At 43.9% G+C, this 20,372-nt stretch overlaps 1 protein-coding gene across 3 annotated transcripts in view; it reads right to left on the minus strand.

The window, feature by feature from the left end:
• The window catches only part of GRIA1 (glutamate ionotropic receptor AMPA type subunit 1), a 305,861-nt gene extending 286,197 nt beyond the window's left edge, over positions 1 to 19,664 (minus strand). Inside the window, exons 1-2 of one of the 3 annotated variants that reach the window (XM_082455650.1) lie at positions 19,001 to 19,663; positions 15,887 to 16,024 (exon numbers count right to left, since the gene is read on the minus strand). In XM_082455650.1, the coding sequence (XP_082311776.1) occupies positions 15,887 to 16,024; positions 19,001 to 19,082 (220 nt within the window). In that variant the 5' untranslated portion in view covers positions 19,083 to 19,663. Of the gene's footprint in view, positions 1 to 15,886; positions 16,025 to 19,000 lie in introns of all 3 variants that reach the window. The other 2 variants (XM_082455649.1, XM_082455651.1) reach the window with 2 other exon arrangements.
• Positions 19,665 to 20,372: the final 708 nt, after the last annotated feature.

The raw sequence follows: 20,372 nt of genomic DNA on the forward strand, positions 1-20,372 counted from the left end.
CCCTTTTCCCTTCTCCACAGAGGAACATGGTAATCGTTTAAAAGTGTAAATCAGATCACCCACTCCCAAACTTAAGCCCCATTAGTGATTTTTATTGTATTTTAAGTCAATCTCTGTTTCTTATCATGGCCTACAAAATACCCTGCCTAAGTCTTTGCTCAGTATGCTTTAGCCCCACTGGCCTTCCTTTTGTTTTTTGAATACACAAGCTTACTTTCACTTTAAAGCTTTTACACTTACTATTCTTTTTGTCTGGAAAGTTACAGAGTCCAGATCTAAGCTGTCTGATATGATAGCCATTAGCCTCCTGTGACTATTTAAATTTAAATGAATTAAAATCGAATAACATCAAAGATTTAGTTCCTCCTTCATACTAGCCACATTTCAAATTCTCAATAGGCATGCGTCACTAGTGGCTACCATATTAGCACAGGTACGGACTGTCTCCATCATTGCAGAAAGTTCTGTTGGTCATAACAAGGCTCAGTTAAAGTATCGCCTCTTCAGAGAAGCCTACCACCCATTTAAGCAGCTCTCTAGCCTAACTTGTGTTCCATGACTCTACTTAGCTATATTTGTAACATTTAACAACGATTTGAAATCATTGTATTTATCTATTTGTTCACCAGTATAGAGACCCGGAGAGTACAGGGACTTGGTAGATTTTGTTCTCTGCTACATCCCCAGGGTCTAATAAAGAGGAGTGCTCAGGAAATGCTAGTTGATTGAATACATCAGTGAAATATTAGTGCTTCATTCATTTACTGGTCGTGAGGACTGTTCCAGGTAGAAACAGAAGCATGAACAAAAGCAACACAGTGAGAGATTGAAAGGCATGTTTATGGCAACTCTGCGTAGACTGCTTTGGCTGGAACATAATGTGTTGGGTTAGATAAGTCTCGAAACTACTTTTTTGAGACTGAGACCATATTATTGAGAGACTCATATTCTGGGCTAAGTCTGAACTTCAAACAAGATGGGGAGACATTGACAACTTGTTTAAGACAAAGAAGTTTCATGATTAGAAACAGTCTTCAAGAAATTGGTCTACCCACTGTGTGGCAAGTGGATTATAACGTGGAGAGACCAATCAGAAGGCTAAAGACATAATCCAGTGAAGAAAGAAGAAAAATGGGGACAGATTCAAGAGTCATAGTGGTGGTGAAATCAACAGATTATAGCATTGGATGGAGAGGTTGACAGAGTCTGTGGAATCAAACCAGACATGACATTCTGAGAGGGAGTGATTCAACAGAAATAAAGTGAGGGATAAGCAAAGGGTTTATTAGGAAAGGTGGCTGTTTTTGATATATTCAACCCCAAATGTAGAAGCTATCATCTTGGGGAAAGGGTAGACACTGGGGAGAAAAAGGGAGCAGAAAGGGTCACAGAGATCCCCAGTGGTGATGGTGGGGAGAACATAGCATCACAAAGCTAAGGGTTCTTACGGACAGGTGTGAAGATTCTCTCAGAATCTTAGGCTACAAGAAATAAGAACATAATATTTGCTGATGAGAAACCTATCATAACCCTAGAGAAACTGGTTCATTAGAATAGTTAGGGTGAAAACCATATTTTAAGGTATTGAGAACGATACTGGAGTAAGGAAGAAGAGGTAGTAAGTGCAGCTTAAGTAATTTTATCAAAGCTAATGAACTACCCAGATTCTAGACTCCATGTTTACCCTTATGAGCTTCCCATCCCCCCAAACTCCTGCTTGTCAGTGTCTGGAGTGCAGATTAAATGGAGGGCTTGCATTAGATGTTCTCTGCCCTTCCTTGGAGCTCTGACAGCTCCAGGTGCTTTACCAGATAGGTTAGGGATGGCTGGAGCTTATCCCACTTGCTCGAGAGAGAGACTCTGGCCTAATTAACCGCCTCAATTAACAAATGGAGTTTGGCACAGAGCTAAGATGAAGTTCTTTGATTTAACATTTCCTTCACACATAACTTAAATCTCAGAATTCTTAAGTTTTATAATCAAAGACTTGGAAGGGGATCTAGAAGCTGTCTAGTTCATTTCCTTCCCCTGTGAAAGAATGAATATATGTACACAGACACACACAGACAGACACACAGACAGACACACATACACACCTCTCCTGCCATCCTTAGAAGCAACAGAAACAAGTCTTGATTATTCTGGAGCCAGGACAGGAAGAATAGCCAATGCCATCACCTCTTTGTTAGGTATGCCCTAGGAAGCCTTACCCTCTTCCTCTGCTATGCTCTGTGGCTTCCACGTTCAGTGGCTGTCTTGCCTTTGGCAGCACGTGCATCTCTGTCAACCCTTGACTTGCACATGCAACATGGTGCGGACAAGCCAGCATCTGCTCTAGGACAGCCTGCTCTAGGACAGCCTGCTCTAGGAGTGACCTGATTTGCAAGAAATTTTTTCAGAGCTCCTCCTTCTCCCCTGCCTAGACCAAGATTCTCAGTCTAACTTGACCATGTGGCTGTTTTTTCACATTACGCAGGGGATCATACTCCTGTCTGGCTTCTTTCCAACTTACCTATTTGAGTTTACCTCCTTGGAGAGGTCTTCCTTGACCACTTAATCCAAAGTAGGCGTTCTCTTCTACAATAGTGATTTGTCACTACATCCTATTTTCCTATGGCCATAGTAACAATCTCTATTACAATTTTTTAAATGTAAATGTATTTATTTCCTATCTCCCTATAGAACATATGCTCCATGGAGACCAAGACCATATCTACCATTCTCCAGTGTTCCCTCAGGGCCTAGCAAAGTGTGGAACATACAGTAGTTGCTTGTATTGGTCAGCTATTGCTACATAACAAACCACCCCAAATTCAATGGTATATAACAATGAACATTTACTATTGTGTTCACAGTTCTGCCAGTCAGCTGAGATGGCTTTGCTTCAGACTTCAGTCTGTGGGTTGACTGCAGCACCTCTGTTTTTTTGCATTTCTCATTCTTCTGGGAGCAGCAGGCTCTCTGGGGCATGTTCTTCTCATGGCTTCTGCTTGAGACATGCCTAATAATATCCCATTTGCCAAGGCAAGTCACATGACCAAACATGACATTAGTGGAGCAGGGAGATATACTCTTCCCAAGGAGTCTGGGGAAGAGATGAATAATTACCAAAAATTTAATCTACCATGATGCTCCATAAATATCAGTGGTTGAATAAATGAATGCCCTCCCCTAGACCAGTTGACGTTTCTAGCTAAACAGTTCTCCAGTCATTACAATCCTGTGTTTCATCAGCATTAGTTTTAGAATTTTAGTCCATGGTGAATCCATGACCTAGTGTGATAAAAACCATACCACTCTGTTCTCCTTGGACAAGAACTAATTTAAGATCTCTGCCTGTTTAACAGAGGTTATAGCCTCTTTCATTTCATCCTGGCTCTCTCTATCCCCCGTCTTGAGGCATAGGGAAGGCTTCATTCCTGCCAAAAGCTAGAAGAGATAGAACCAATTAGAAGAGCCTACCATCTGGTGGTGTGGGCTCATCAGAATTGCAGCCAAGATTCCAACTGGGACTGTTAAAGAGTTTGTGCACAATAGCTTGAGTGTCTGAGTAGAGCAGGGAACATCTTGGTCACTGGGAAAGAGTAGAGGTGCCTCAAGATCACCAGATATCTTAGGGCTGACAGCCCCAACATTCTGTCAAAGAGTGGTCAGAAGGGCCACCCTCAGCCACACCCATGTGGGTGGACAACACTTCCTAAAACTGTTCCATGATCACGGGTTTGCTCCTGGCTGAGCGGGGATTAGCAAAGACTCCTCATAGCTTTGACTGACTCATGAGTCTGCCTGGATTTCAAACCTTTTGCCTGCACTGACCTCTGATCTTGCCTTATCCACCAGCATCCCTTGTATGCTCTTCTCTCATTGGTGGCTCTTCTCTGCCTTAGCATGTTGACCCTTGGTCTAGCTCCAGCCTCTCTGAATTTTCTCTTCTGAATTGATGTGTGTGGGAGGACATCTGTGTTTTTTTTTTTTGCCTACTGAGCATCTAATGTCCATTGTTTTGGTAATAGCATCCTGATTTCCTTTGGAGGAATTACTGCTCCCCCATGTTCACGTAGTTTGGATAGACTGAATGAAACCAACAATCCATTTGGTACTTCTCACTGCCCCAAGCTCTAAGAATGACCATATGACTAGGCATAGAATGACCTAAAGAGGATAATATGCAGGCCACTGTGTCATGTTCAGAAATGAGCATGTGTCCTGATTTTTATTCAGTGACATCAGACCGAGGACTTTTGTGGAACTGAGGGCAAAAGAGAAGTTCCCTTTCCATTGGACTTTGAGATGGGCAGGTGTAGGCTGGCTGTGCCGGGATGTGACACATGAGTATAAAGCCAGTTTAGAGAAAAGCTAAGCCCCAAAATCTAGAGGGTCTATCTGCCGCCTGATGATATCATTCAAGCCCCTGAATCTAGCTGTACCTGAAGTCAAAATTATCCAGTTAGTTTTCTATCACTTGTCACCAAAAGAGTCCTGACTACTCACTGCCCAAATGGGGTTGCCCCCTTGTCCCTCTAAGCCGTAATTTCTTGAGCCAAAAACACTGTGTTAATAGACAAAGCACCTAGTTAATTATATTACCCTGCATTTGCCTAGCACTTCTGAATTTTTAAAGCTCTTTCATGTAAGTAGTGGCATTTGCCTATTCTAATTAGCCTGAGAATATGGTATTATCACCCCATATTATACATCTGGAAACTAAACTGGACAAAAGATTTCTCAAGGTCATACAAGTCAATGTCAAAGCTGGCACTGAGCAACTTGTTTCAATTCCTGTATATGCCTTTCTATTAAATCTCATTGGAAATTGTCCCCACTGGTCTCTAATGCTCTTAAAATCAGAATGATATATACAAATGACTAAACTTTTATTGGGATGATTATCATAGCATTATTTTTAGGAAAAAGCATTTGGAAATAAACTAGATATCCAATAACAGGCAATAGATGAAGTAAGTTAGGGTATGTGTGTACATTGAGCTTTTAAGAAGACATTAAGATGAATATGGGATGTTCAAAGTAACACGTGTTACACTGAGTAAAAAAATCATGTTCTTAGCCAGTAATATAAATATACTCTTAATTTTTAAATTGATATATTCAGAAAAAAGATGGAGAGTTTATCCTTAATATTATAATTACACAACTTTTATTTTGTTTGGTGTTTGTGTCCACATGGCTTTCTATAATACGCATACTACTTTTGTACATGAAATAAAAGCTAGTCTCAAAAAGTTCATTTCCATCCTAGAGATTCCATGTAATGACATTAGCCTCCAGCTGCCTCCTTAACCCCGATTTTGCCTGCATTCCCTGGGATCTGGACCTCCCGTGACCTTGGGCTTCCCTGTGCCCTCGGAACAGCAAGCTGTGATACACCAAAGTCATGGGAGTGGTCGGGGATAGAAAGAGATTTCCAGTAACCTCTGTACACTGCACACCTTGACTGCAGCTGGCACGCAGCAGCACAGGTCCCTTGAAAGGGCACAGGGCTGTGTTACACAAGAAGCAGGCACTGACACTGGGGGAGGAGGGCTACTGGCACCAGGGGAGGAGGGCTGCTGCCACAGGAGGGGAGCTATAGCATCCACAAGGGAGCAGGCAGACACAGCAGACAGTGAAATGAAGAAAGCCCTCCCAGCCCGCACATGTCTAGGGATGGAACCAGAAACCCAAGCCATTGCCCCCTCACTCCCCTGAGAGCTCAGCTTCCTCATCTGTGAAAAAGGGAGAATAAAATTACCTACTTGATGCCATTTTACTGAGTGGAAAGTTGATTTGAAATTAGCAATCATTTACTCCTTCTCACAATAACCACATATCAGTGGTACAATTCTTACCTTCCTTTGAAAGAAACTGTGGTTCAAAAAAGAGAATTGACTTGCCCAAGCCATGCAAGGCATCCATGGCAGAGCCAGGCCTTGAACCGGAAATCCTTTATTTAGAAAATGGAGCCTTGGGCTTCCCTGGTGGCACAGTGGTTGAGAATCTGCCTGCTAATGCAGGGGACACGGGTTCGAGCCCTGGTCTGGGAAAATCCCACATGCCGCGGAGCAGCTAGGCCCGTGAGCCACAGCTACTGAGCCTGCGTGTCTGGAGCCTGTGCTCCGCAACAAGAGAGGCCACAATAGTGAGAGGCCCGCGCGCTGCGATGAAGAGTGGCCCCCGCTCGCCGCAACTAGAGAGAGCCCTCGCACAGAAACGAAGACCCAACACAGCCAAAAATAAATAAATAAATAAATTAAAAAAAAAAAAAAAAAAAAAAAAGAAAATGGAGCCTTCTACCTTATTTTGGACCCTGACTGACAGTCGTCTAGAAGGAGCTGGAATGAGCTTTTGATTGGACTTATAACTGGTTTTCACCTCCATCACTTTCCAGCTACAGTTATTATAATCGTCTTCCCCGGGAATTTACAACACAGCCTGCTGGAACTCTCAGAATTCGTAATATCCAAATACTACCCCATAAACAGCAGTAATGCAGGCTTATTTTCCTCCCTGCCGTTGATGTTACATAATATACAGCTCTGCATTCATTCATTCACTCATTCATTCATTCATTTCACTAGCACCACCACCCACTATTCTCTGGTGGAGACCGTGATGGGAAGCTAAAGAAAACAAGGTCACTGCCCCCAAGTTGCTTAGTCCAGTGGGGCAGGTAAAATAAGGGTCCAGGCACCCAAAACCCAGGGCTAAGTGTGACAGCTGCTACAGGGAAGATACAAAGGGCTACGGGGCAGAGGAGAGTGTGAATGTGGGGGGCTGGGACAAGGGAGGATTAGGAGAGAAGATGATGCAAGAGCTAGGACAGACCAGAGGGACAGAATTTCGATAAGGGAATATGGGAGGCGTAGTGTGTAGGTGGAGGAAACAGCAGTGTGAATTTGAGGACCATTGAGTTGCCTGGTTTGAATGGAGGCCAGGATTCAGTGTAGTGTAGCCTTCCCGTCTGATAAATTAAGTGGAGTTCTAGATGATTCTCTGCCTCCGCACACATACTCACCAAATTTCTTGGCCCTCTGCTGGATCAGCTTCGCCTCCGAGAGCACATCCACAGATACACCACAGAGCCACATACAGCATATGACCCCTACGGCCAGCCAAGAGTTTCCCCTTGCCCCCAGCGTCTGTCCCCTTTCCTTTGCCAGACTCCATCCCAAACTGGACACGGGAGTAAAGGAACAAAGACATTAGCAAAAAGTCTCCAGGGAACCTGAAAGCGGCAAAGTGTTCTTGAGCCTCTGATTCCCGGTGAGAAACAGACATCTGAACATGGCACTTCTCTGCTTAGAACCCTTCAGTGGGTTTCCCACAGCTCTTGGGCTAAAGATCAAATTCCATAACAGGACCCACCAGGCCTGGCCCTTGCCACCGTCCCCAGCCCCATACTCCCGCACCCCTTAACCCCCACCAGCCCTCTGCCCAGAAAGCTTCTAGAATATTCCTCCTGTTCCCGACACCACATCACCAAAAGCCTTCAGTTCTCAGCTCAAACACCTATTCACCTCTCTGCCCAAAGATGGTTCCTTTGTAATATGCTTTCATTGAATCATGGCCCTTTCTTTCACATCTTTATCCTGATCTGTAATGATGCACTCATTGGTATGATTATTTGACTAATAGCTGCATCCCTTACTAGCCGGTAAGCTCCATGAGCACAGGGCTCCTTTCTGTTTTTGTTCACAATAGTAAGCACTCCATAAATACTAGTTGAATATTGAATGAATGCACCTGAGGCCCATGGTTGGCTTAATACCCCTGTATCTGCTTACAAATGTAGCTTGGCTGTGCAACTCGGTGGGCAGGGTTCAGAGCTTTTCTCAGAGTCTCAGTTTGTTCAGTGAGCCTCTGTCCAACCAAAGGCTGGTACAAAAGCTTCTTCTCTTAATTGTTTATTCCTGGAGTTTTCCATGCACTCTCATCATTGAAATACAGCCCTAGAAGGACTCTTAGAGGTCATAGGAGCTTCATCATACAAATAAGCATGGGAGTGGAACTCTGAAGTCACACGTGAATGACTCAAGAAAATAGTCCAGCACTTGAGTCCATGTCTTCAAATCTCAATCCAATATACTTTTCACTGGTCAGACTTGGTGTGTGTGTGCGTGTGCGTGCGTGTGTGTGTGTGTGTGTGTGTGTGTGCACGCACATGTGTGTATCTTCCTATCTTCCCATCTACATTCCACCTGCCCTTCTACCTACCTGGTCTGATTCTTCCAACTGGAAGTTTTCCTTCCCTTCTCGCAATGTGTGTGTGAGTGAGAGAAGGGGAGTGCAGAGAACCTCTCCATTATATCAGTTTTTTGTGCATGCCTATTTTCTCTGTAAGAACCTGAGCCCCTTAAGGGGAGAATCAATGTCTAATGCATTTTATTTCCCTCAATTCCTAGTGTAATGCCTTGTAATGGTAAATGGATTTTATCTCGTGTATCAACTGCAACTCTGACCAATTTGTAGCCACTGCCTGGAATGTTCTGGTGAGAGGGAATTTAAGGCCATGTCTACATTCAGTGGAAAAGAATTCTGTAATCAGTGAATGCTGTCTGCAAGGGTATGAGAGGGGGCTGTAATGGTACATATGCTCCATAGGGGGCAATAGTAAAAGTGCTTTGAAGGAACGCATGAACACATAAATGAATCTTAACTTTTTCCCAAATGTCCCATATGACTACTTTATCTTGAGCATCTAAAAGAATAGTAATCTCACCCATCTCAGCAGAAGTCTTCAAACTAATCAGAGGAAGCAATGTTCACACTCTTCTGCATCAAAAAACTGATGATCATCAATATTATCATAAGAACCAAGAGTCAAGCACAGACAATGTTGGGGCCTGTGTGTCTCAAAGTGAGGGCAGAGGTGAAAGTGGAGAAACCACAATCACACTGTAACATCAACCAGAGAAATGCAGACATCTGCCATGTAACCGGGAGCTCAGCATGGATGCAAGAGATAAAGTCTGAACTCTCCACCTTGCAAAAATAAATATATGCCGTAGTGGTAGAGATGAGGGGAGGAGAAATATTGTGACTCTACCCACTCAAAAACCTTCCTCTCATGACATGCCCCAAATCTGCTCCACCCTTCAATACCTGCTCCAGTTCCACCTCCTGCAAGAAGTATTCCTTATCCACAGCCATCTGCCTCTGCCTTGGAAGTCTTAGCACTTAATCCTGAATCATAAACTTCACTTCTTTTGGCACTTCTTGTGTTGGGCTCTTTTCCTGCCGTTTCACTTTGTTTGTGTCCATAATGTTCCTCTGTCTCAAAAGGGTGAAAGCTCACTGAATTTTGGAGTTTGCAAAGCTGGCTTCACATATTAGTTTAGGCTCTTCTTCACTGGGTAATGTGGAGAAGACACTTAATCGTTCTCACTCTCAGTAGCGCCATCTATAAAATGGAGATAATAACCTCTCAAGATTATTATAAAGTATAAATAAGACAACATGTGTGAAGTGTGCGGCATATGGTAGGTCTTCAGAATAATCCTTGCTTATCCTCCCAACAGTTTCATTAGTACATATAGATCAATTTTTTTTTTTTTTTTTTGGCTGTGCCACACGGCTTGCAGGATCTTAGTTTTCAGACCAGGGATTGAACCCGTGCCCCCTGCAGTGGAAGCATGGAGTCCTAACCATTGGACCGCCAGGGAATTCCCTAGACCAGTTTCTTGAGAGCAGGAGTTACATACCTTTTGTGGCCTCTACTGTTTATTGCAGGGTGAGGAATAGATATTATGAAAATAAAATAATAAAACGGCAGATGCTGAAGTATATAAATCAGGTGTGAGCACATTGGCCTACTTACAGGCCTGGCCAAGTAACATAATTTGTTATACTGGCCACATGTCTGATAAGGAGTGGTCAGGACTTCGGTAAACTTGAGAGATTATACTTTATACTTAAATCGGTCAGCACTTCTCTAGACAGTAGAAGCAGAGCAGGAATGTGGGTCCAGAGTTGCCTGATGCCCTAAGTTTTTTCAAAGAAGCCAGAAATTTGGATTTTTATCCCAGATTTTGAAAAGCATCATGCAGGTCAGGCGAAACAAGTCTCTGGACTGTTAGTTTGCAGTTCAGAAAATGATGAGGGATGCTCAGGCGAAAGCTAAGAGGCCACGTGTCTGTTGCCAGCACCTAACATCTTGTTAGAATGCCCTTGGGCTTCCTAAGTAGGTCCACAACAGAGGGAGACCCACTGGAAATAGGCACACTGTACTCCATCTGATTGTTATTTAAGTTCCCAGCATCTATGCTGTGTGACTCTCTGATTCCTGGAAACATTTGTTCATTTGTGTTAAGGGAATAGCTCTGTGCCAGGTGTTCTCAGCAACACCAAACAACAGCTAAACATGGTCTTTCTGAACAGCGATTCACATTCTGGTGGTAGGGTTGACCTATAAACACACAACACAGGCAACATTGCAGAGCAAATCAACTGGGGCTTAAAAGCTCAATGCTTCCAGGAGCCAGGCAGGTGGAGAAAAGGAGAGAAGTGGGCTGCTCGAGAGAGAAGCCATCCAGGTGGGATACTCCCATCCTAGCCAACTGGGGCTACATAGACCCAGGGTCCAGTGTTGCCAAATGGTTTGAAATTTCAAAGAGAACTAAGATACCCAAATTCCGACGTGCAATTCAATGCTTCCTAAACACTGTGCTGAAAGTGGCTTGGGGATAGCCATTGGGTCACCCCTTCCGCAGCATTTGACAACTGGCAAATGAGAGGCCCAGCATGGAGTGACACAGGAGGTCAGAGCAGGGGAAGAACTAGGTAAAGCGTTCTCTTTTCTTTTGCACACGCTGTTCCCTCTGCCTGGAACACACTTGCCTCATTTCTTTCTGGCCCCCTCACCTTGACCTCCTAGAAAGCTTCCATTTATCAGTGAGACTCAAATCAACCACCACCCTCTGAGAGGCCAACCCCACTTTTCAAAGCATCTCTAACACTCCCTGCAAGTGACTGCTGTAACACTTAAAACATTACATTTTTAACTTCTCTTTATAGGACGGTTGGTTTCACTAGGGATAAAGTCCTCCAGGGTGGGAACATGTCTTACTTTTGTCTACATTTCTAGTGCTTAGCACCACGCCTGGGCTTGGTTAAGGGCTCAAAAAAATGCTTGCTAAAGGAATGCAAGGTTTTTAAAGAGTTTCTTCAAGTGGGATGCCCATATTAACTGCTGCCAAATCTCCCCAGGGCCAGCTCTTGAATATTCTGATTCAGGAAGTCTAGAGTCTGCCCCTGAGTCTTGCTTTAAGCAAGCTCCCTGGGTGAATTTTCTGTGCGCTGAAGTTTGAGGATCTCCAGGCTAAACTGTAACTCCCACAAGGAAAGAAGCTGTCTCTTCTTTGTCGGCCATTATATTCCTAGCACCTGGCACTGTGCTGGGCAAACAGTGGAAATTCAGCATGTATTCGCTGAACAAATAAATGGATGACTAAATGAAAAGTAAGGATTAAGTTGCAACAGTGCTCCTCAGAAATCTAATAGGAACCCCAATTAGTATTTCATCTGTCCCTTTATTCATACTTCCATAAAGACACCAAGATAAGCTGAACAGCTAGTCAGTAACTACCATCTCTATGGACAGACTCTTCAACTCCTGCCCTTGTGGGCTTGGAAGTATACTCAGAGGAGATCCTAAAGCATTTGCGTTGCTGATTCAATGACTTTATCCCTTAATGATGACAGAAAAGGAAAGAAGGAAGGTGGAATGCAAAGAAGACACAGAACTCTCATCTTGGCTGGAGGTATTAGCGATACTCTCCCCTGCGTTCCCTACCCTCTAAGGACCACTCTGCCTTTTTAATGTCCCCTGTTGCTAATACATCTAGCAGGAATAGTTCCTGTTACACTTCCTCTCCTTTCCCTTCTCCACCCTCTGGTGGAGGGATCATGAATAGCAAAATGTATAGGAAAAAAACAAATGACAGGAAAATGATGAAAAAATAAAGATTTGGTTATTTTCTGGAGGTAAGACTGGGAGAGTTAATTTAAGGTTAACTACTAGTCCAGATTTCAAAAAAGCACATGAAATTAAATCTCAATAAGATGCTTCCTTAATTTTCAATAAATGATTAGTTAAGGCATCATACCTAAAACCTCTCTGCTCCCTTCGACATTTTTTTACTCAATCCAAATTGGAACAGATGTCAGTTTTCCCAGACCAATGGATCACAGTGAACACAGCCCCAAAGGGTTCACTAGTCTCAGATGAAAGTTAACAAAGAATCTTCCAGGCAGGCTGGAAATTACATTGCCACCATAGCCACCCCAATTGCCCAGTACCCTCTCAGTTCTTGGACACACAGCAGAGTCCCTATTGGAGTGTAAGCCATTTAAGAGCAAGGACCTTTTATCAACTCTGTTTTTCCAATGACCATATCAGTTCATAGCATTGAAGAAATGTTTAAAGAATGACCAAATTCTTGCAGCTCTATTTACAATAGCCAGGACACGGAAGCAACCTAAGTGTCCATTGACAGATGAATGGATAAAGAAGATGTGGCACATATATACAATGGAATATTACTCAGCCATAAAAAGAAATGAAATTGAGTTATTTGTAGTGAGGTGGAGGGACCTAGAGTCTGTCATACAGAGTGAAGTAAGTCAGAAAGAGAAAAACAAATACTGTATGTTAACGCATATATATGGAATCTAAAAAAAAAAAAATTGTCATGAAGAACCTAGGGGTAGGACGGGAATAAAGACACAGACCTACTAGAGAATGGACTTGAGGACACGGGGAGGAGGAAGGGTAAGCTGGGACAAAGTGAGAGAGTGGCATGGCCATATAGACACTACCAAATGTAAAACCGATAGCTAGTGGGAAGCAGCCGCATGGCACAGGGAGATCAGCTCGGTGCTTTGTGACCACCTAGAAGGGTGGGATAGGGAGGGTGGGAGGGAGGGAGACGCAAAAGGGAAGAGATATGAGGATATATGTATATGTATAGCTGATTCACCTAGTTATAAAGCAGAAACTAATACACCATTGTAAAGCAATTATACTCCAATAAAGATGTTAAAAAAATAAATAAATAAAGACAGGGACAGTTTGGGGGGAAAAAAAAAAAAAGAATGACCAAATTCATAGAAAACTGTACACTGGTATATGGCAGGAATCAAGTTCAAGAACCCATATCCACTCACTTCCGGTTCATTAACCACAGTGGATGACATTGCCTGTATCACATTTCAGTCCTCCCAATAAACGGCCAACAACCCTGTTAGAGATCAAGTCTTAGGTTGTTAAGATAACGGTACAGAAACACAACCTTTTGCCTTAGAACATTTCCTCCAATTTTTGTCTTTTATTATTTTGTCGTGTCAGTCAACATCTTGACACTAGAATAGCAGTTAACATCTCTTTCCACCAAGCTCTGTTGTAGTCAGTTCTCAGCAGTATGAGTGAATACACATGCCAGCCATTTATTCTTTTAGATTCCCTAAGCAAATAATCCTTCTAGAGTAATGGATCCCTTTGAGAGGGTGACAAAAGCTATGGAGCCTCTACCCAGGGAATAAATTAAAATATGGACATGCATGCAATAGGTTATGCATAATCTCTGGTGGTTTTTAGATACATTGATGCCCACACCTAAATCCTCTCTTTAAAAATTCTCCTTTAAGCCATATTGAAAGAAATGGGAGGTTATCTAATAACCAAATACCTACTCAATATTATTTTAGCTTTCCAGGGAGATGGTTTCACAGAACTACAATTCAACAGTTAAACTTCAGCTCACTTTTAAGTGTTGTGAGTAACACAGTTGACAAGATTTTCAACCTCAGCATTACCAGAATGCAGAACTGCTGTTTTATTTATTCAGTGGGTCACTCCTGTGCAAAATCATGGCTACAATTTGAAGCATTATAAGGTTTTCTGCCTAGGTGCTTTATCAGGCCACTGTCTTATAAAACTCTGAAAATTCCCTTTTGTTTCTTGGGTAATCTCAGTGAAATTGATCAAGTTACCATGGGATCTATGTATCTATCGCAGCGCCCAGAAACATGTACTTTGGGGTCACAAGACCACCATTTGCTTCTTGGGTGACCCTGGGCAAGTTATATAACCTGTTGCAGCCTTAGTTTCCTCTTCCCTAAAAGGAAGATAATATAGAGCACTGCAGGGCTCCTGTGAGGATTAAACAAACTAACACATGAAAAGCAATTAGTGCGTTGCAGGGCCACAGTGGATGTTCAGTAAACGGTAATGAATGTTACTATAATTGTCCATAAAATACTTATCATAGTTCTTGACACACAGTAAGTCCTCAGTAAATGGAATCTGAAATAATTATAATTCTTTTTTTTATTGAAGTATAGTTGCTTTACAATGTTTCAGGTGTACAGCAAAGTGATTCAGTCATATATATATATATATATATATATATACACATATATATACATATATATATATTCTTTTTCAGATTCTTTTCCATTATAGGTTATTACATGATACTGAATATAGTTCCCTGTGCTATACAGTAGGTCCTTGTTGTTTATCCATTTTATATATAGCAGTGTATATCTGTTAATCCCAAACTCCTAATTTATCCCCCTCCCCACTTTTCCCCTTTGGTAACAATAAGTTTGTTTTCCGTGTCTGTGAATCTGTTTCTGTTTTGTAAATAAGATCATTTGTATCATTTTTTTAGATTCCACATATGTGATATCATATGATATTTGTCTTTCTCTGATTTATTTCACTTAGTATGATAAGCTCTATGTCCATCCATCTCGTTGCAAATGGCATTATTTCATTCTTTTTTATGGCTGAGTAATTGGAATAATTATAATTCTTGGAATTTGCATATACATTATCTTATGAGTGGTCTTAGGGATAGGGAGAATGCTGAATTCTCAGTTTGAGTGTGTTCAGTTCAAATCATTGAGAGCTCACCGGGAGGGGAATGTGGGAAAGCAATGAAGGAAATATGGTGCATGCCTTCTGCCATCCACAGCTCAGCAGAAGCCACCAAGGCCACAGTGGCACCCAGAGCCTACAGTGCCAATTTAATCCACTTACGAGTTGTTCTTGCCCATTCAGCTCACACTTCCATGCCATCAATTCCTACTTGAGCTTAATCCCTGGAGGGAAAATGTCTCTACTGATTATATTTTATGCTTTCACCTGTCTTAAAATGGCAATCATGCCACCACACAGGTTTCCTTTTCAGCCTTAGTTGTCAGAAAAACTCAGAATGGTGTTTGTTGCCCGCATTTTATAATGCATTCAGTTCAGATGGCAGAAATTGGCCTCTCCTTTCTCCTTCTTGGGGTCACCTCTGTTCTGTTTTGTGCTCAAAGGCCATCCTAAAATCCGTGTAAGCCATCCGTCACTTCAAAGTATTTTGGAAATAATCAAGGCATAAACTTTTTAAAATAATTATTGGTCATTTCTAAAAATGGGAAACCAAATAGACACCTTCTCAGGTATCCTTCCTTATCAAGCTATAGCAACGTTTTCTCCTTTTAACTGTGCACAGGAAAGGCGTAAGCACTTTAAACCACATTCTCCAAGTCAGAACCTTTTATTCTACGCCTCTCAGAAGTTTCCTAAGTGTGAAACTGTCAACGGAACCAGAAAACCTCTGCGAGGTAGGGGAGATGCAGTCAACCCCAGTCCTCATCGTGCTGGCATTGAAAGTTATCTGGCAGTGAAAAAGCAAACCCATTCTATGAAACGCTGCAGGATCTAACACACCAACTGATCGAATCACTCAAAAGGCCCTGGAAATTTTTCTTGTCGGGCTTTCTCTTATGAATACGGATGACACCTCGTCATTTTTTGCAACATCGCCACCTACGTACAGGCCCTCCCTTCATTGGTCGATCGCAGAAAGAAATCTCAGAAATAGAAGCAATTACTTACATCTATAGGTCATCTCAAAGCTGTCACTGATGTTCACAATATCAATCTGGGGGAGCAGCTTTGGGGGCTCTGTGAGTTGCGACAAAGCAAATCTAAAAGCGGCATGTTCCTGTGACTGCTGGTTTGGAAATAATCCCCCTGTGAGGAGAGAAAATGCAACATGGTATCTGGGCTAGAGACCGGTTTGATTCCTCAACAGCCCACCCCAGATGGGCCCTTTTCTTCTCCCCAGTCCATACTCACTAGGTGTTGCCTTTAGTAGTGAGGATCAGAATTCACGTAGACTCAACTGCAACCTGAGGCTTCAACTTCCACAGATGAGCTTTTACGTGACAAGGACTCTAACATCTGTCACTGCCCAAATATTTGATTGTTCACCCCTCAACTCAGTTCAGGTCAGAGAAAACAGGAGCATTGTGGAGTTTTTCTTCCTTCTTTCTCGTGCAAGCCTCTTAGGCAGCCTATGCTCTTGCATGTACTTAAACCCTAGCCGTGCCTAATTTTTCCTGTATCGGACCCGTTTCTCATCACAGAGCCTTACAGGAAGTAGTGCTAATACATGTTACAGAGTAAACTCTAGCTCTGGGAGCCTATGAGCTTCTCCAGCACTATAACCGTTTGCTTTGACTTTGACCCTTGTAGTCTTTGACCTAGCAAGACCTGTTTGACAATCCTCTAAGGTTTATTCAGTTCCTCTGAAAACTGATTTTCTGCAAACAGTGTTTTGCTGCTTCTTTCACCACTCATGATTCCAGGAATGACTTGTTACATAAGGGATTGCCATCGTGTGTATTTGCCTGGGAGAACCTTGGGCTTCAAAGCTCTGGGGGCTTAAGGATGTCCAGAGGATGCAAACATTCTATTCTAGTACAAAGCAGAACAAAGGGGCCTGGCGGGGCTCCTGTTCCAAGAAACAAGAGTACACACCTTACCTTTGTATTTACTGTGGACACGTAAATAAATTAAAATATATTTCTGTGAAGTAAAGTCAGCAGTCTCCAGAGACTGAACTATAATGAATGTTTACATACAAGTTTATCTCAGATTCCTTAGGAATCCCAATCCCAATGTGATACACTTCTAACTTCTTATACAGTAGATATGTGTTTGTTTTTAACAACCAGTAAGCGAATTGTAAGGCTTTTGTTAGAGGCAGTACAAGTAGAATCAAGTACTATCTGGTGGCAGTGATATTTTCAGCGTGTGTTCTACAATTTAACGTTTCAACCTTTTATGTGAAAACAAAAACAATGGTTCAATCAGTTGAACAAGCAAGTTGGGGCAAAATATGATGAAAAATCTGCAGAGATACATAAGCAAGCATCTCTACGTATACACAAAACACCCTGTGCATTTATATATCCACGGCAATATACACAAATACACTTGGAGAAAGCAAGTCCTCATATCTTAAGTATTTCCAATCAGCAAAGTATGGGCAATACATAAGCACCAACGTAAAGAAGACCCACACGTAAGAGCAAGTGATTTACACATGGTCATATGCCTCCATTTTAAAGGACAAAAACAAAAAAATTCTTGTTGATTCTGATGCTCCCCCCTCCCCGCCAGATGACCACACCCCAAACACTTCCCTGGCTTCCTCCTCCCCTGCAATGAATGAAAGAGAGCGGGTGGGGGTGGGGAGGTAAGTGGCTATAGGCTGGGCTGCAAGAGAAGCGTCTCCAGAGGCAGGAAGTTTTGTTTTGCGTCTAAGGCACTAACACACATATACAGACACACTTCAGAATGTAGCTTAACAGGTGTCAGGAAACAAAGCAAGTTACTCCATGGCTGTTCTAACCACCCTCAGAACCAGCACACTGGAGAGGCCAAAAGAGACTGATACTGCAGCACATATGTGCCCAACAAAAGACCACCTGCACCACATCGCCCCACAAACACACGCACACAAGAGACACAAACTCCTAGGAACGGGAACTTTCCCTAGTGGAGCAATGTCCGTGTCAGGGGAGAGAAATGAGAACCCAGACCCACCAAGATGCCTGCAAGCAAAGCAGCTTGCTGGATTCCGGGACATAAACAGCCCTGAGATGCTGGTCATACTGAATCCCTGAGCCCTTGTGGACACACGTTGTTACTGGTGTTACTGCTTCTGTTTGTTTCGCTTTCACCCGTTGTTATTAGGAGGAGCAATAGCTATCGGCTGCCCCCATAAATACAAGGAGGGTGAGGGTCCTTTGAGGAACATGACAACCAGGAATGGGAAATGGGGAACAAAAAAGCATGCAGCGTGTTGAAACCTGCCTCCAAGTTGAGAGGCTGGAGCTCAGTGATGGGGAAAGCTAAGAGGAGGGGAGAGGAACATGTGGATGTGTGTGTTTGTGTGTGTGTAAAAGGTAGACCGTATCTGTGGATGGAGAAATCTAAGAGGAGTGGGCGATTGAAGGAGTAGGAAAAAAGGCAGGCTAGGAAGTTCCAGAATCGGAGGAGTGGGGACCACCAGCCCAGCATGGCAGACAGCAGACAGAAGGCAGCTAGAAGAGTCCAGAGCAGGAGAGAGAGCCCCCTTCACCTAGAGTGGGGGGCCTTTTTAGCATTATTTTAGTGGCTGCAATAAACCCAGCATCCTTCACTCCTTCTTTTAGAGGGTCTCTTTCCCCTCCCCCAGGTGAGAAATCACCGCCTCTCTCAAATATATATGTACATATTTAATCCATAATCACACACACCACACATATTTATACAAACAGGTGAAATCGGGCACCATCTACCAAGCCACGTAGTTAACTCCTTCAGCACCCCTTTCCTTGTTATAGCCTGATTTTTTTTCCTCCAAAGCAGTGGTTCCTCCATTTCACATGCTCATGCCTAGAGTGTGAGTGGTGTGTGAGGACCTGTGTCTGCTTGTGCGTGTGTGTGTGTGTGTGTGTGTGAGCACACTTCCCTTCTCTGCCCCGCATCCCATCCAGAGGAGACCCCTCCCCATGCCAGCGGTCCAAGTCTTCACATCACCGGACAGCTTTGCATAGATAGTCAAGCACGACAGCCCGTAGTGGGGCTGGGGGGGGAGAGGGGACAGAGACCCCCTCCCCCCCTCAAAAAACTGGCCAGACCCAGAAAGTCCCTCCCGAGGCTGCCCCTCTCACTCACCGATCTGGATATTGTTGGGGAAATTGGCACCTACTACCGCGCCTAGGAAACCGGTGCAGAAGAAGGCAAAAATGTGCTGCATATTCCTTTTTGCATTGGCGAAAAAGAAGCCCAGGTCCAATCATAGATTTGGTGTTTCCCCCCTTCCCTTTATTCCTCTCTCTCTTCTGCCTGTTCTTTTCCTCCTGCCGTTCCTTCCTTCCTCGCTTGCTTCCTGCCTGCCTTCTGCGAGGTTTGTCTGTTTCCCTTGGAATCCGAGCGCTTAAACTGCAGCGTTAACACCAACTGACAGCCAGATTAACTGAGCACGGAAAAGAGAAGCCTGTCCTCCTGCGAGCTGAGCGCTGCTCCCCCTCTCCCTCTCCTCTGCTCTCCTCTCCTCCTCGCAGCCTGCCTCTCTCTCCCTCCCTTGCTCTCTCGCTCTCCCCCTCACGCTCTCACAGGCAGCCAGCTCTACGCCAGTACCCACCAGCGAGCCAGTTCCCGAGGCTCCCCAGCTGACCTCCTCTCCCCATCACCCCCTGCCTCCTCATCCTCACCTTAGTCTCCTTGCTGGGTGTGCCGATGGCTGGCTGGGTGGGCGGGTGAGGGGGTGTGATACCTGGAGCTTGCTCGCCGGAAAGGGACAGCCCTGCGGTCCCCTTCGCCCTCCCCCGCCTTCCTCAGCTCTCTCTGCCCCCGCTCCCCCAGCCCCCAGCCTGGCAGATGCGACTGGGAATGTGGGTTCAGCTGCAAGTCAGTAGGTGGCAGGGGGTCCCCACAGTAGTCCTCCATCCACCCGCTGCTTGATCTAGGTCACTTTTTCTGGGAGCGCAAGGTCTGTGCTGGATATATCTCCTGCACTCCACTGGCCCAATTATTCCTACAACTAATTCCTGAGGGAAGACCCTAGAAATCCCTCCTAGGAGCTTTAAAGGAAAAAAGCTACCCACCTCCCACATTGGGAGGAATGACAGAAAGACAGACCCCAAGGCTCTGGAAGGCAGGTGCCTTGACTTGGACATTTGGTGGTCCCTGCTGCCTTTACAAGTGGAATTGGTGGTCTCGTCAATCCTGTGCATTTAAAATGAGCCCCCTTCCCCCTTCCCCTGCATTCCAGAGGAATCTATAGCATCAGAATCGTGTGGGTGTACAATAAAGGCTAAGGATACTTACACAGAGCAATTACATGAGTCATTTTGCAGGGATTCTAGTGAGAGGATCCAGGCTTCTTTCAGGGATCTCTGGATTCTGGTCCTGTCTAGAGTAAACTGGAGCTCCATAGACCTTCCTGGACAGGGGCTTCTGCTGAAACAACCTGTAAAGAGGGCAGCTGTGTTCAGGGAAATTGTGTGGGTTGCAAAGCAGCAGTCCGAGCAGTCACAGAACTTTA

Source organism: Balaenoptera physalus (assembly GCF_965194825.1).
Source record: "Balaenoptera physalus genome assembly, chromosome: 3".
NCBI classification, from domain to species: domain Eukaryota; kingdom Metazoa; phylum Chordata; class Mammalia; order Artiodactyla; family Balaenopteridae; genus Balaenoptera; species Balaenoptera physalus.